The 17,026-nt window shown below is 47.0% G+C and overlaps 1 protein-coding gene across 6 annotated transcripts in view; it reads right to left on the bottom strand.

The window, feature by feature from the left end:
- The window catches only part of ABCC9 (ATP binding cassette subfamily C member 9), a 132,941-nt gene that overhangs the window by 102,471 nt on the left and 13,444 nt on the right, over window positions 1-17,026 (bottom strand). For all 6 annotated transcript variants that reach the window (XM_060245922.1, XM_060245918.1, XM_060245919.1 and 3 more), the window contains exons 3-8: window positions 16,030-16,171; window positions 14,341-14,462; window positions 13,274-13,440; window positions 12,759-13,001; window positions 7,762-7,956; window positions 2,025-2,183 (exon numbers count right to left, since the gene is read on the bottom strand). In XM_060245922.1, coding sequence (XP_060101905.1) covers window positions 2,025-2,183; window positions 7,762-7,956; window positions 12,759-13,001; window positions 13,274-13,440; window positions 14,341-14,462; window positions 16,030-16,171 — 1,028 coding nt within the window. The remainder of the gene's footprint in view (window positions 1-2,024; window positions 2,184-7,761; window positions 7,957-12,758; window positions 13,002-13,273; window positions 13,441-14,340; window positions 14,463-16,029; window positions 16,172-17,026) is intronic.

Genomic DNA, 17,026 nt, shown 5'->3' with positions numbered 1-17,026 from the left:
GCTGTCCAACCCATTCACAGAACTTGTTTAGCTCACTATAAAGAACTGAGTTGCCAGCCTCCAGGTGGGGCCTGAAGATCTCCTGGATTTACAATTGATCTCCAAGCTTCAGGGATCAATTCCCCAGAGACTACGGCAGCTTCAGAGGTAGGTCAAGATGGTTAGTCACGTTAGTCTGTCTGCAGCAGCAGAAAAGAGCAAGCGTTGGGGAAGGACAGTGGCTCAGTGGTAGAGCATCTGCCTGGTAAGCAGAAGGTCCCAGGTTCAATCCCCGGCATCTCCAACTAAAAAAGGGTTCAGGCAAATAGGTGTGAAAAACCTCAGCTTGAGACCCTGGAGAGCCGCTGCCAGTCTGAGTAGACAATGCTGACTTTGATGAACCCAGGGTCTGATTCAGTATAAGGCAGCTTCATATGTTAGGGAGGGACAGTGGCTCAGTGGTAGAGCATCTGCCTGGTAAGCAGAAGGTCCCAGGTTCAATCCCCGGCATCTCCAACTGAAAAGGGTTCAGGCAAATAGGCGTGAAAAACCTCAGCTTGAGACCCTGGAGAGCCGCTGCCAGTCTGAGTAGACAAGACTGACTTTGATGGACCGAGGGTCTGATTCAGTATAAGGCAGCTTCATATGTTAGGGAGGGACGGTGGCTCAGTGGTAGAGCATCTGCCTGGTAAGCAGAAGGTCCCAGGTTCAATCCCCGGCATCTCCAACTGAAAAGGGTTCAGGCAAATAGGTGTGAAAAACCTCGAGACCCTGGAGAGCCGCTGCCAGTCTGAGTAGACAAGACTGACTTTGATGGACCGAGGGTCTGATTCAGTAGAAGGCAGCTTCATATGTTAGGGAGGGACGGTGGCTCAGTGGTAGAGTATCTGCTTGGTAAGCAGAAGGCTCCAGGTTCAATCCCCGGCATCTCCAACTGAAAAGGGTTCAGGCAAATAGGTGTGAAAAACCTCAGCTTTGACCCTGGAGAGCCACTGCCAGTCTGAGTAGACAAGACTGACTTTGATGGACCCAGGGTCTGATTCAGTATAAGGCAGCTTCATATGTTCATATATGTCCAGCAGCACCTTAAAGACTAACAACATTCGTGGCAGGGTAGGAGATTCTGTCAGTCACTGCTCACTTCTTTAGAATATTGTGCAGCGACTCACGAAAGCTTCAGACGGTGAACTCTATAGCAGGGGTGTCAAACTTATTATGAGGGATGGATCCAACATAAATGAGACCTTGTCAGGCCGGGCCATGTGTGTCATAAGACATAATGCCAGGTAGCGGAGATATAAACTTTATAAAGGACACAGACAAACAGTTAAAGATTTTTAAAAACTTGAAATGAACCATGCTTAAAACATAGCACTTGTTGATCTTAAAGGGGCTTTCTTTGTATCTCTCCCGTGCAATCCAGGCAACTAGGCAAAGGAAGCTCTAGCTCTTTCCTTCCTTCCCCAGGGGACTGGGGGGGGATCCTCAGCCAATAGATGGAAGAGAGACTTGGCTCAGTAGCTCTGCTGTGCGATTCAGAGAGCCTGGCAAAGCAAGGTCTCCCTCCCCAAGGGAGGAGCCTCAGCCAACGGAGAAAATTGAGGCTCTGCTCTGTAGTTCCTGGGCGACTGAGCAAGCCTGGCAAAGCAAGCTGTGATGCAGAAAGAAGCAAGAGAGAGGGAGAAGGAAGCAGATGACAGCCAGTTGCTCGGGGGGGGGGGGGCTGATAGCAGCCTTCCAAAAGCCTGATTTGGCCCCCGTGCTGCATGTCTGACACCCCTGCTCTATAGCATCCCATCCCTGCTGAATTCCCATCCCTCCCAAAATTCCATCCTCCCCAGGCTCCGCCCCCAAATCTCTAAGAATTTTCCAACTCGGAGCTGGCAACCTTATCATAGGAGGCTTTTAGCTATTGGCCTGTCTTCTACCCTTGTCCTGCTCTCCCTGTTGTTGCTCTGGAAATGACAAATTAAGAAAGCTTATCTTAAGACCCTTATCGAGACATTTCACAGCAGACCGGCCAATGAAATAACATCTTTATTCACCAGTAAAGCTCCGCGTAGGTTAATGCCTGTTTCTATGGCAACGTAGTAGGAGGCCTGGAGAAATGTCCTCTGTAGGATGAGGGCCAAGAAGAGGAGAATCGCCAAGACATAAGCAGTTTTCAAGAAATCGTGCGAGGTCAGATACGGCTGTGTCAAATCCTGAAGAATAAAAAGAAAGGAAGGATCTCAGAGGGCTTTCGGAGCACTCGCCCAAAATTAAGGGAAGGAAATAAAGTTATCGCAGCAAATTAAAGACAGAGTAGTTGACTTGCATGAGGGTAAACAATAGTTCAGAAGGGAAACAAGGCTTGTCTATCACATGAAATTGTAGCCTTTAATGTGTTTTATAATGTTGGTTTTATTCCTCTTGTTTTATCATGCTTTTTTGTAATAGCTTTTTTTGTACTAGCCACTTTGGTGTAATGGTTAAGTGCACGGACTCTTATCTGGGAGAACTGGGTTTGATTCCCCGCTCCTCCACTTGCAGCTGCTGAAATGGCCTGCGGTCAGCTGTGGCTCTTGCAGAGCTGTCCTTGAAAGGGCAGCTTCTGTCAGAGCTCTCTCAGCCCCACCCACTTCACAGGGTGTCTGTTGTGGAGGAGGAAGGTAAAGGAGATTGTAGGCCACTCTGAGATTCAGAGTGAAGGGCGGGGTATAAATCTTCTTCTACTACTTCTTTTTCTTCTAATATAAACAATCTTGAGGGTCACAAGGGAGAAAGGTGACTAATAAATGTTTTAAATTATAATAACCAATAATGAAAGCCACACATAATTTCAACTAATGGTGGTTAGTGTGATCATCAAAGATGGGCCACTCAACTAACCATGGTTAGTTAGGGTACATCAGGCTAGGATCTGAAACCATAGTTTGAATCTGGTTTATTAACTGCAGTCTTATTATCAAAGATTTCAGATTTTCACGGCTGGTAACATCATTAGGGTTTGTAGAATCTTTCGGGCTCAAGTGCCGTGTTCTACTGGAGAAAGTTTTTCTTCCAGACGTTTCGTTCTCAGCTGCGGAGAACATCCTCAGTGGCGTTGCAGCCGGAGCAGGCGCTCTGACCTTCTTGGCTGCTGTGCATTGAGCCAAGAAACAGCCAAGAAGGTCAGAGTGCCTGCTTCAGCTGCAACACCACTGAGGATGTTCTCCGCAGCTGAGAACGAAACGTCTGGAAGAAAAACTTTCTCCAGTAGAACACGGCACTTGAGCCCGAAAGATTCTACAAACCCTAATGCAGTCTTATTTATTAATCTGGTTTATTAACTGCAGTCTGGTTTATTAACTACAGATTTTCTTGTTATGTATGAATGCTTAATTCTGGCTTGTTCCCTGGTGTCCCTCTTTTCAATGAAGGCTGGAATGTCAAACAGGTCCCTAGTAGGGATGCCAGGGAGCCAGCAGGTGAGCTGTGGGTGAGGATATGGTGAGGCTACACTAGGAATCACTGGAAACTCTACAGTTTAATCACAGAGTTCCTGGTGATTCCTAGAGCTACCTATGTCACTTCAGGGTTTTTTAATCGGAAGTGACTTGGTGTCACAGCTGGCATCATAGCTGGAGTGGGGGGAGGAGTGTTTCACACTTCTGCTGCAAGCAGTACTGGGCAACAGGAGCAAGGGGTGAGATTTCCACTGACTGGGAATTTGGCAGCCCTGGTTGCTACGGGGAACCATTAAAAAAAAAAGAGAGGTAAGGAGAGATTCATTTGTTGAAACAAACAAGAATTTGAACAATTCCCCAAAAGCTGAAGCTGAATTTTATAACCTAAGCATAGATAAAATAAACCGTGGGTTTCACGCATGTCTGAACCAAACCACAGTTTTGCGTTTTTTTCAAGAAGGCACTGTTTTAGAAGAAGCATCGCCTCTTACATAAAAGCCATGTGGGGGACAGAGAACATCTCTGTTAATATGGCACCAGTTTGGTGTAGTGGTGAAGTGTGCAGACTCTTATCTGGGAGAACTGGGTTTGATTCCCCACTCCTCCACTTGCAGCTGCTGGAATGGCCTTGGGTCAGCCATAGCTATTGCAGGAGTCGTCCTTGAAAGGGCAGCTGCGGTGAGAGCCTTCTCAGCCCCACCCACCTCACAGGGTGTCTATTGTGGAGGAGAAGATATAGGAGATTGTAAGCCGCTCTGAGTCTCTGATTTAGAGAGAAAGGCGGGGTATAAATCTGCAGTCGTCTTCTTCTTCTTCATGATTATACAAAAGATAGAGGCTAATGTAAAAGGTAAAGGTAGTCCCCTGTGCAGGCACCAGTCGTTTCCGACTCTGGGGTGACGTTGCTTTCACAACGTTTTCATGGCAGACTTTTTACGGGGTGGTTTGCCATTGCCTTCCCCAATCATCTACAATTCCCCCCCAGCAAGCTGGGTACTCATTTTACCGACCTCAAAGGATGGAAGGCTGAGTCAACCTGAGCCGGCTACCTGAACCCAGCTTCCACCGGCAGAAGTTGTCCTTGAATGGACAGTTGCTGTGAGAGCCCTCTCAGCCCCACCCACCTCACAGGGTGTCTGTTGTGGGGGAGGAAGATAAAGGAGATTGTGAGCCGCTCTGAGATTTGGAGTGGAGGGTGGGATATAAATCCAATATCATCGTCATTACCTGACATCTACAATTCTGGTACATTCTCAGAAGTTGAATAATTTCCCTTTCTCAATTAGTTGACAGTGTCTTTTTGATAGCCCGGATACCATAAGACGTGTACGGCTGAATCTCAGTTAAAAATGACCAAACAGCATATTGCCTTGCTTTGCTTATAGTTTTGGTAATTTTATAAAGCCCTTTCTTTTCTGCACAGTTCATTTTGTACCAGAATATAGGACAGGGGAATATAGGACAGGGGATGAGTGTGGGGAGGTGTCTCTGAGTCCTCTCCAGGCCTGTTAGCAGCAACTGCAAAAAAGATGGCCCGCTTTGATCCTGAAATCTCCAACCCGGCGTTGGCCACATCAAAGAGGGGCTGAGGATCGACAACAACATCTCTTTAGATGTTATCAAGATGAGCGGTTTCTGTTTGGAGTCTTCACTGAATCTGATTTTAGGCCTTCTACGTACGTAACTCTCTGGTGGCCAAACCGTAGAACCGGATAACAAAAGGAGATGAGACGTCCGGTCCATCCCCCTATACCAAGGCCTTGTGCGAAGTACATGCAGTTCTCCATGGAGCAGAACGCTGGATAACAGGCTCATCAAAGCAGCAGTCAATGTGGCCTTGACCTGAGATTATGTCTGTCATCATCTGAGGCCTAGTGTGGCCTAGAGGGCAGGGAGAAGCCTGCCTAGGAGTTGCTGGTGGGCCTATATCTCCCAGGCAGTGTTCTCTCTAAACCGAGGTAGTGTGAGCTATCTCACAGTTTTTTAGCCTCTGGCTCACACATTTTTGTCATAGCTTATGAAAAATGGTCCCAGAGCAAGCTAATTTATGCAGCAGCTCACAACTTTCATGTCCGTAGCTCACAAAGTAGAATTTTTTTCTCACAGGACTCCACAGCTTAGAGGGGGGATTCTTTCTGTGACTCTAATTGGATGAAGAGGTTTTGGAGGGACCTGGGAGGAAAGCATAAATAGGCCTGGCTGGGAAGGAGGTTTGTCCTCTCTCTGGAAGAGGCTGCAGGAGATAAGGCAGCTGGAGAGAGGGTGGCTCAGTAGTAGAGCATCTGCTTGGTAAGCAGAAGGTCCCAGGTTCAATCCCCGGCCTCTCCCAAATGAAAAGGGTCCAGGCAAATAGGTGTGAAAAACCACAGCTTGAGACACCTGAAGAGCCGCTGCCAGTCTGAGTAGACAATACTGACTTTGATGGACCCAGGGTCTGATTCAGCTTCATATGTTCATATGTTCAGACTTGCACACAAAATACCCCTCAAAAGGCAATAGTCAGGGCTGTTTTTGTAGCAGGAACTCCTTTGCATATTAGGCCACACGCAGCCCTGATGAAGCCAATCCTCCAAGAGCTTACAGGACTCTTAGTCCAGGGCTTAGTGTAGACTCTTGGGAGGATTGGCTACAGCAGGAGGGTGTGGTCTAATATGCAAAGGAGATCCTTCTACAAAAAAAGCCCTGTTGGTCTGAAGCAATAGAACAGGGGTGGGGAACGGTGGCTCTCCAGATGTTTTTTTGCCTACAACTCCCATCAGCCCCAGCCAGCATGGCCAATGGCTGGGGCTGATGGGAGTTGTAGGCAAAAAAAACATCTGGAGAGCCACTGTTCCCCACCCCTGCAATAGAACAAAGTTTGAGTCCAGTGGTACCTTTAAGCAGGGCTTTTTTTTTTGTAGCAGTTTAGTTTAGTTTAGTTGATTTATATCCTGCCCTCCTCACCGAAGCAGGCTCAGGGCATCTCAGGCAGGAACTCCTTTGCATATAAGACCACACACCCCTGATGTAGCCAATTCTCCAAGAGCTTCCAGGGCTCTTTGTACAGGGCTTACTGTAAACTCCAGGAGGATTGGCTACATCTGGGGTGGGGTGGCCTAATATGCAAAGGAGTTCCTACTACAAAAAAAGCCCTGCCTTTGAGACCAACAAAGAAGAGGATGAAGAAGATATTGGATTTATATCCCGCCCTCCACTCCGAATCTCAGAGTCTTAGAGCGGCTCACAATCTCCTTTACCTTCCTCCCCCCCCTCCCCCGCACAACAGACACCCTGTGAGGTGGGTGGGGCTGGAGAAGGCTCTCATAGCAGCTGCCCTTTCAAGGACAACCTCTGCCAGAGCTATGGCTGACTCAAGGCCATGCTAGCAGGTGCAAGTGGAGGAGTGGGGAATCAAACCCGGTTCTCCCAGATAAGAGTCTGCACATTTAACCACTACACCAAATTGGCAATCCTAAGCAGGTCTACTCTGAATTCTACTATGGTCTATTCAGTGGAGCTTACTCCCAGGAAAGCGTCCTTAGGATTGCATTGACAGGTTTTATTCAAGGTATGGTGTGTGCACAAAAGAGTTCTTTTGAAGGATTAGGGGTTTGTTGTTTTTTTAAATGGCTTCATAGAATTCACTGAAGTTTGCACAACCATTGGGCTGGATCCAGAGCAAAATTCTCACTTGTGCTTGAGGCCTCTTAAGTGGTTAAGTGTGCGATCTCTTATCTGGAAGAACCGCATTTGATTCCCCACTCCTCCACTTACACCTGCTGGAATGGCCTTGGGTGAGCCATACCTTTCACAGGAGTTGTCCTTGAAAGGGCAGCTTCTGAGAGAGCTCTCTCAGCCACACCCACCTCACAGGGTGTCTGCTGGTGGTTGTTGGGGGGGGGGGAAGGTAAAGGAGATTGTGACTGCTCTGAGATTCAGAGTAAAGGGCAGGATATAAATCCAATATCTTCTTCTTTTCTCATGAGCAGAAATGGAAGGAAAAAACCACAGTAGCTGCCTGAGGGAATTAAAATGGATTGTGCCCCCCGCTCCCCCTTGCATTTCTGCTCACTAGAATATTACACAGCCAATGTCTGGGCACTATCATATAAGACAATGACTGCACTGGAGGGAGGATTCTATGGTGTCCTTCCCCACTCCAAACCCTGTCTTCTTTTGGATCTACTGTCAGATTTCCAGGAAATTCCCAACCTAGAGCTGGCAACCATAGATCCAACCCATCGGTTCCACTGGCAGATGGAGGGCATCGGGTTGGATCCAGGCTCAGTTTTCCATCAACCAAACGGAACATCCAGAGAGAGAGAAAAATGAAACACAAATGCATCGTTCATTGACTTTGTCGTCATTCGCTTACAACGAGTGGTTTGCTGGCATTGTCAGCGCTGTTGTTGAAGCTGTCGACGATGCCGGAAATGCAGAGGGGTCCAGCGAAGCCCAAAAGGTCGGCCAGGTAACGGAACATGCTGCTAAGAAGGATGGGCCGGCCAAAAGCCCTGTACATGGCCAGCCAAATGGAAGGGACGCGGTTTGGTTGGTCGGCCACTTTTTTCTGGAAAAGAAAGCCCATCAGTACAGTTACCACAAGCAAGAAGAGGAGGCTTCCTTAAGAATCTCCATGCAAACTAGAGTTGCCAGTCCAATTCAAGAAATATCTGGAGACTTTGGGGGTGGAGCCAGGAGACTTTGGGACGGAGCCAGGAGCAAAGGTGTGACAAGCAGAATTGAACTCCGAAGGGAGTTCTGGCCATCACATTTAAAGGAATTGTGCTCCTTTTAAATGCCTTCCCTTCATTGAAAAAATGGAGGATGGGGCACCTTCTTTGGGAACTTGTAGAATTGGACCTCCCACAGGTCTGGACTTTTTGAAACTTTGGGGGAGTTTTGAGGAGAGGCACCAGATGTTACGCTGAAAACGTGGTGCCTCTACCTCAATAAACAGACCCCTCCCCCCGAGCCCCAGATACCCACATATCAATTCTCCATTATACCCTATAGCAGGGGTGGCCAACGGTAACTCTCCAGATGTTTTTTGCCTACAACTCCCATCAGCCCCAGCCAACATGGCCAATGGCTGGGGATGATGGAAGTTGTAGGCAGAAAACATCTGGAGAGTTACCGTTGGCCACCCCTGCTATAGGGTATAATGGAGAATTGATATGTGGGATATATGGCCACCCCTGCCCTATAGGGACCAGTTTCAGTTCCAGTCAGACATTTAAACCACCCCCTTTCTGATGACCTTAAAGCGGGGGGAGGGACTCCAAACCAGGGGATCCCCTGCCCCCAACTGGGGATTAGTAGCAACTAGAGTAAACCACTGCGTAATTACACGTTACAAACATTTGCTTGACAAATTTCCTTTGCATTCCGTTACACGTATATTTTTATTTTATTTATTCATTCGATTTGATTTATATCCTGCCCTCCCCGCCGAAGCAGGCTCAGGGCGGCTCACAATATAAAATCACAACAAACAATTAAAATCAATACATATTACAAAAATTACACATTCAGTAGTTAAAAGCAGACAGAATTAATTTGGTGCTAATCTCTTTGATATTATATGTTTTCAGGGACGATGGCGTTTCTTCAGTTTCCCTACAAGATAGGCTCCGCATAAGTTCAAAGCCAACTGGAAGAGAGTGGTCTTGCAGGCCTTGCGGAACTGGGCAAGGTTCCACAAGGCCCTCACTTCCTCTGGTAGTTGATTCCATCAGTAGGGGGCTGTGATCGAGAAGGCCCTCCCTCTAGTGATCTTTAGTTTGGCCTCCTTCGGCCCGGGGATTACTAATAGATTTTGAGATCTAGATCGAAGTACCCTCTGGGGAACGTGTGGGGAGAGACGGTCCCTAAGGTAGGAAGGTCCTCGGCCATATAGGGCTTTAAAGGTAATAACCAGCACCTTGTAACGAATCCGGTATACTATTGGCAGCCAGTGCAGTTCCCGCAGTCCCGGCTGTATGTGCTCCCACCTGGGAAGCCCCAACAGCAGCCTGGCTGCCACGTTCTGCACTAGCTGTAGTTTCCGGGTTCGGCACAAGAGCAGCCCCTAGTAGAGGGTATTACAGTAGTCCAACCTCAAGGTGACAGTTGCATGGATCACTGTTGCCAGGTCGCCGCACTCCAGGAAGGGAACCAACTGCCTTACCCGCCTAAGATGGAAAAAAGCGGATTTAGCAGCGGCTGCTATCTGGGCCTCCATTTTCAAGGCAGGCTCCAGCAGCACCCCCAGACTTCTGACCTTGTGAGCCATTGTCAGTGGCACACCGTGAAATGCTGGTAAGGGAATTTCCATACCCAGACCACCGCGACTCAGCCAAAGGACCTCTCTGTCTTTGCTGGATTCAGCTTCAATCAACTCAGTCTAAGCCATCCTGCCACGGCTTGCAATGCCAGATCCAGATTTTCTGGAACACAGTCAGGTTGGCTGGCCATCAGTAGATAGAGCTGGGTGTCATCAGCGTACTTGTGGCAACCCAACCCATACCTCCAGGCAATCTGGGCAAGGGGGCGCATGTAGATGTTGAACAACACCACCCCCTGAGACACCCCACAATTAAGTGTGCCTCTGGGTCAGTTCTCTCCCAATCGCCACCCTTTGTCCCTGACCATCTAGGAAAGAGGAAAGCCACTGCAAGGCCAACCCCTGAATCTCTGCGTCGACGAGGCGGCGGGTCAGTAATTGATGGTCGACCGTATCGAAAGCAGCCGATTAGTCTAGCAACATCAGTACCGCCGAGCTGCCTTGATCCAGATGTATATTTTCATTACAAACCAAAACTCTTTTCAAAGCAAAGTACAATCATTTTCCCATGAATATTATAAGGCGGTACTATAGTCCACTGTCATAAAACTCCTTATATTGAGAGACGTAGACAGTACCACTATGAAAGTCACTTCTTCGTTTGGGTAGCAGACCGAAATCTGGCAGGTACGGCACCAGTTGAGATATGAAGAATCTATTGGCGAGGCCAGAGTGGGGGACTGGATATTCCTCAGAAGTTAATTGCCTCAGAGCGTCTCCCTCCCTCCCTCCGCCCCTTCACCCCATAGCCGTCACCCAACCCTAACAACCAGGGGCCATTTTGTAGAAAAAGAGGTGCCGGAGTTCATCAGCACAACGCATTTACGTAATTCATTTGCATCTGCCACACACCCCTGACACCACCAGAAGGTGTATTAAAGTATATTAACTCAGCATCTACTTTAAAAGGCTTCTTGAATTATAACTGTCATCATAAAACCTTACTTCCGTCGTACTTTTAAAATAACTTTCTCCCATGTGGCCACAGTGGCATGAGGAAGATTTCCATCTGTCTGCTTTATGTTTTGGTTATTTCCCGATTGTGGGGGGACATATTCAAAAGTCTGTCAAATCTCAGAGTTCAGCAAAATTCTCACAGGGGGTTTGAACAATGGAGCCCGAAGCAAGTATTTGTGGGGAGGGGGGGTGAAGAAAGAAAGAGCACAATGAAATCTAGAGGTTCCAGGGCGCCACTCCTGTGAGCTCCTGCCTAAAAAGAGGCCTGCCTCAGACGCACTCAAGGAGAGCACTGTCCTCACGGCCAACATCTTTCACCAAAGTGCGATGAATGGTTTAGGAAGAAAACAGACAAAGAATTATTTGCCTTAATCCTTGGGCAATCTAGAATAATGTCCAGGTCAGAGTTCTTTCAAATCTGCAGTAATGGTGCAAACTTTCAGACAGAACTATTTGCTTTATCCTTCTCCTTTTGGCAACCCAGAATAACGTCAGGCCAGATTTCTTTCAAATCTACAGTAATAGCGTAAACTATGACATAAGTAACGGTTTCTTCAGGCTTCCAGCTGTCATGACTTGCGGCTTTCCTAAATCTCCTTGATAATCCCTAATAGCCTAACACCATAACCATTGTCTTTGTGGGAACGAAGGTGCCATTTACTGTCATCAAATGCACCGCCTTGTTAATTCAACACTTAAGCTATCAGGCAGAGCCGGCTCACCCACTAGGCAAACTAGGCGGTTGCCCAGGGCGCCAGGAGGAGGGGCGCCTAGTTTGCCTGCTTGCCTCTCCCTGCCACCTGCCCTCTCCCTTCCCTTGCAATTTTTTTTTACTACTTAGCGATATGCGCATAACCACATAATGTTTTAACCTATGTGCATATGCAAATGTGAGCATAATGCTTGCATGTGCATAATAGTGGAGAAAAAAAGAACTGCATGATGCCGTCGTGTGGACAGCAGAAGACGGTTTCACTGCGGAGTGATTCAAATTGCAGTATGATATTCGGAACAAAGATATTTGGAACAGAACTGGGTCAGTTTAACACGGACTCAACACGCTGTGTGAACAGGGCCACAAAGTTACAAATGCAAAATGCTGATATATATATTTAAATCTGTATTGTCATTGAATCTTACCGCAAAATTGTCAATGGCTCAATAATCAATGTATTAATAATAATGTATTGTCATTATCAATAATTAATGTATTATTAATGATTATTGAGTCATTGACAATTTTGCTGTAAGATTCAATGACAATACAGATTTAAATATATATATCAGCATTTTGCATTTGTAACTTTGTGAATAATAGTTTTGTATTCTTGCATGGTTCTCTCCAGGCTGTCAGCCTCCATGTGGTAGCTGGAGATCTCCTGGGATTCCAACTGATCTCCAGGTGACAGAGATCAAGTCTCCTGAAGAAAATGGCTGCTTTAGAATCACAGAGCTGAAAGGGACCTCCAGGGTCATCTAGTCCAACCCGCCACACAATGCAGGAAACTCACAAATGCTTCTCCCCACACATCCCCAGTGACACCTGCTCCATGCTCAGAAGATGGCAAAAAACAAAACCCTCCAGGATCCCTAAAAACTGGCCTAGAGAAAAATTACTTCCTGACCCCAAAGCGGCAAAGAGTATTTCCTTGGGCATGTAAAATGGGCCATGAAAACTAAGCACTGAAGGTAGACTCCATGGCATTATACTCCCCTGAAGTCCCCCTCCCCAAACACCTGTCCTCCTCAGGCTCCACCCCCAAAATCTCCAGGTATTTCCTAACCCGGAGTTGTCAACTTTAGCAGTCCAGTTTAGATTGGGACTAAAGCACAAGAGAAGAGGTGTATACGACTCTCCTCGTAACGTTTTTCTGACTTAAAATGGCCCAGGGAGGTCATATTTATTTGACCCATTGGTATAAACATATTTATTTGCGAAAATCCACTGTGCTCTGGTGGTGACGTTACTGAAGGACCATTTCAGCCCTGAAACAGACAGTTTGGAAACCGGCAGACCTAGGACCAGAAATGAAAGAAGGACAGCTGCGCCATTTTGAAAGAGATGAAACCACACTCAATCTTTTCATTACCTTTTGCTCTTCATACGCGTCTTTCAGGGAGACGTAGTTTGTCAACGCTCGCATCGCTATCGGCAGCTTCCCGATCGCCTTCAGGTCGATTGGCTTCTTGTGAGCCGATATGATCAGCGTGTTCATCCACCAATACGTTGCCTTGGAGACCAAGTTGACAAAGGGTTGAAGGAATCTCACTCCCAAGTCTTGGAGGTCTTCGGGTGGCTTTACTTTCTGAGGGGTTGTGAAAAACATGTATCTCTGGGGACGAAAAGGCAAAGAGAGCATTAAGGGTTGGTTTCCACCCCCTGGTATGTGATGAGGTCTCTCCTGAGGTTCATGCAAACTACTTTCTATTTATGGATGCCAACTTCCAGGTGGCACCTGGAGATCTCTACTTATTGTTCTCCAGACATCACATTTGATCTCCAGTTCCCTTGGATAAAATGGCTGCTTTGGAGGATGGATGCTATGGCATTATATCCGGCTGATGTCCTTCCCCTTCCCAAACGTGTCTCTCCCCAGGCACATACCCGAACACGGATGACGTTGATCTCCACAGCCATCAGCAACCCGTAGAGCACAACCATGATTCCGGTGATGCAGAAGCGCAGCTGGGCGAGGGGCACTGCATCTTGGCAATACCGGACCAGCTTGATGGTTTTGGTGACAAAGGCCATGACCCAGTACAGGAACAGAGCTGTGGTGTGAGTGAATGAATGAATGAATGAATGAATGGAGTAAATAAGGATGGGTAGCTGTTTTAATCTATCTGTAATCAGTAAATGACAGAAATCACTTCCCCTACAGGAAACAGCAGCTTCATGAGATGGATTCTAAGGTATCACATATCTGATGCACTCTCTCCTTCTCCAAGCATCATCTCTAAATCTCCAGTAATTCCGCAAGATGGCGTTGGCAACAGCATTTGGTTGCCCACTACTGTTCCAAAGTCATCTGTGCTGTTATGTCAATACTTGGGAAAACCATAGAATTTCTGGCAATTCCTAGAGCTGTCCTACATCACTCCCTGGTTTTCTCCAGAAGCAACGTAGTGGTGTAGATCAGGTAGCTAGACCCCCTGGTGGACGCAGGGGTCCCCTGCTGCTAGGCGCAGTCACCAATCAGCTTGCTGGCAGAGGGGTCATACCATAAGAAAGAAGACCTAGGTCTCATTGCCAGTATCACACAGAATATGATGTCATCATGCCACTGATGGCTGGGTGATGCTTTAGTATTTGGGCAAAAAATCTGAAGGTAGAAGCTGGTTTTACCGTAGAGTTTTTGCCCCAATACCAGGGCATCATTTGGATTTCACTGGTGTGATGTTGTTACTTCCTGTGTGACACTGGCAAAGAGGCCGAGGTCTTTCTCTTTCTCCTCATAAGTACCCCCTTTCCCCCGCTGACTGCAGCCCCTCCATTATCCCTGCCCCCAGCCCTCCTACCAGTTCCCAGACACGGCCTGGCAACCCTCTCAAGAAGAAAAGCGGCAGGCCATTTGCAGAATGTCTGAAGCTATGCCGGCTTCACACCCCAAAGGACCCACAGATTCTGCGACCCACTTTTTGAACACGGAACAGGAAACAGCAGCTACTTACCCAGAAGCAATTTTGGAAAATTGGATGTTTCGATATTGTGGTAATAGACTATAGACGTTGTGGCCGCTACAAATCCCATTATAGCCGGAAGGAAGAGGTGCAGGTGGCGAGAATTTAAATGTCTGCAAGGGAACAAATGGAACGTCAGAGCTCTCAAAGGGTCCTTAATCATAGTGTGTTTTGTACAAAGTCCAAGGACAAGAGAGTCTCCAGGTAGAAGGGAGAACATTACAGACTGAGACTGCCTCCTCATAGGGGCGATGAAAGGACAATGACAGTTTTGGGCACCACATTTTAAGAAGGATATAGACCAGCTGGAACGGGTCCAGAGGAGGGCGAGGAAGATGGTGAGGGGTCTGGAGACCAAGTCCTATGAGGAAAGGTTGAAGGAGCTGGGGATGTTTAGCCTGGAGAGGAGGCGGCTGAGAGGTGATAGGATCACCATCTTCAAGTACTTGAAGGGCTGTCCTAGAGAGGATGGTGTGGAATTGTTTTCTATGGCCCCAGAAGGTAGGACCAGAACCAATGGGTTGAACTCCTATGAGGAAAGGTTGAAGGAGCTGGGGATGTTTCGCTTGGAGAGGAGGTGGCTGAGAGGTGATAGGATCACCATCTTCAAGTGCTTGGAGGGCTGTTGTCATCTAGAGGATGGTGTGGAATTGTTTTCTGTGGCCCTGGAAGGTAATTTCAACCAATGGGTTGAAATTAAATCAAAAGAGTTTCCAGCTCAACATGAGGAAGAACTTCCTGACCGTTAGAGCAATTCCTCAGTGGAACAGGCTTCCTCAGGAGGTGGTGGGCTCTCCTTCCTTGGAGGTTTTTAAACAGAGGCTAGATGGCCATCTGACAGCAATGAAGATCCTGTGGATTTAGGGGGAGGTGTTTGTGAGTTTCCTGCATTGTGCAGGGGGTTGGACGACCCTGGAGGTCCCTTCCAACTCTATGATTCTCAGAGAGAAGAATGTTAATGAGTTGAATGAAAGCATTTGCACCAAGATGTAAGTATTTATTTATTTATTTGCATCGGGGATGGGACGGTGGCTCAGTGGTAGAGCATCTGCTTGGGAAGCAGAAGGTCCCAGGTTCAATCCCTGGCATCTCCAAAAAAGGGTCCAGGCAAATAGGTGTGAAAAACCTCAGCTTGAGACCCTGGAGAGCCACTGTCAGTCTGAGAAGACAATACTGACTTCGATGGACCGAGGGTCTGATTCAGTAGAAGGCAGCTTCATATGTTCATATTTATATCCCGCCCATTCTGTACAGACTCAAGGCGGCTAGCAGCATAAAAAAGACAGCAAACAAAAACAATATTAAAACAATAAAACAAATCAGATAAATGACAATGGTGCTACTTCAGGCGGGTCATGTAATATTTTCTTTCTCATGTGCACAGATCCTGGGCAGTTAGTAATAAAAGCGTTATGGATCCAGATGTGGTGGCAGCCCTCTCCCATTAGATGTCATATGCCATCCGAAACAATTCAGTCTTGCAGGACCTGCGGAACTGCGATAAATCCCTCAGGGCCCTGAAGGCTTCTGGAAGGGTGTTCCAAAGTATTGGGGCCACAACTGAGAAGGCTCGTAATATATAAATATTATGTAAATGTGTTATTATAAATGTAATAAAACAAACAAATAAATAAATAATCCGCCTTACTATGGAATTGGCCCCCGAGGCCAAGAACTTACGTATCCGAAACGATGCCCTCTCCTATTTCACACACGTGCACAAACAGAAGGGTGAACGTCAGGATCCATCGTAAATTGTGTCCAGGGAAGTGCAGCCACGTGTTGTGATGGATCTGGACCTTCGAACTTTGGGTTCCCCATCCTGAAATAAACACATTGAAACGCAATAGCTAAGGCGCTCAGACAACTAGGATTTTTCTCCCCACTTATTTCACACACCCTATGGAGCTTTTTTTTTGTTCCCCGCCATCAGTTGAAGAAAAGGCTTTGTTCCTGCTTTAAAATGGCACGCTCTTTATATAAACTATATTTTCCTTGCAATTTTGGAGAGCATTATGCCAGCTATTGAACAGAAGGTTTGGAACCTCATAAAGCAAAATGATTGGTTACCTTGCTCCCTATATAAAAGTGAATGGCAACAATGGGTGGTTCCTTCATGATGTCTCATTGATTGGTTACCTTGGCTACCTTGCTCCCTAATGATTGGTTACCTTGCTCCCTATATAAAAGTGGATGGCAACAATGGGTGGTTCCTTCATGACGTCTCAGTGCCTGTGCTTATGGAGAGCGTTGAAGCCAGCAATGAAACAGAGGGTTTTGTACTTGCTTATAAAAAGATACCAGCTTTCTCCTTAGGATTGCCAATCCCCAGGTGGGTAAGAAAAACACAAAACACTGTGTAAATTACATTATGGTTCACATCAAATACTCCTAACACAATTATGATAAGAGTCCACAGTCCTCAAACAGAAACTCTATTGCAGGTGAGATCCAAACTGGATACTGCAAATAATAGGTACCAAATCCTGCTGTCTTTATATCACTCTTGCTGGCAGACGCAGATACACCCTTGAATCACTCCAGAGGCAGCAGTCCTCTATTCAACAGGTGCGGCTACACAAGTCCCAGGTTTAATTCGTGTTTCATTTGCCACTTCCACTGCATCCAGTTTTGGATCTCACCTGCAACAGAGTTTCTGTTTGAGGACTGTAGACTC

The sequence above is a fragment of the Heteronotia binoei genome, chromosome 8 (genome assembly GCF_032191835.1).
Source record: "Heteronotia binoei isolate CCM8104 ecotype False Entrance Well chromosome 8, APGP_CSIRO_Hbin_v1, whole genome shotgun sequence".
Classification (NCBI taxonomy): domain Eukaryota; kingdom Metazoa; phylum Chordata; class Lepidosauria; order Squamata; family Gekkonidae; genus Heteronotia; species Heteronotia binoei.
The sequence above is the reverse complement of the archived record's forward strand: the minus strand, read 5'-3'. Positions and strand labels throughout refer to the sequence as shown.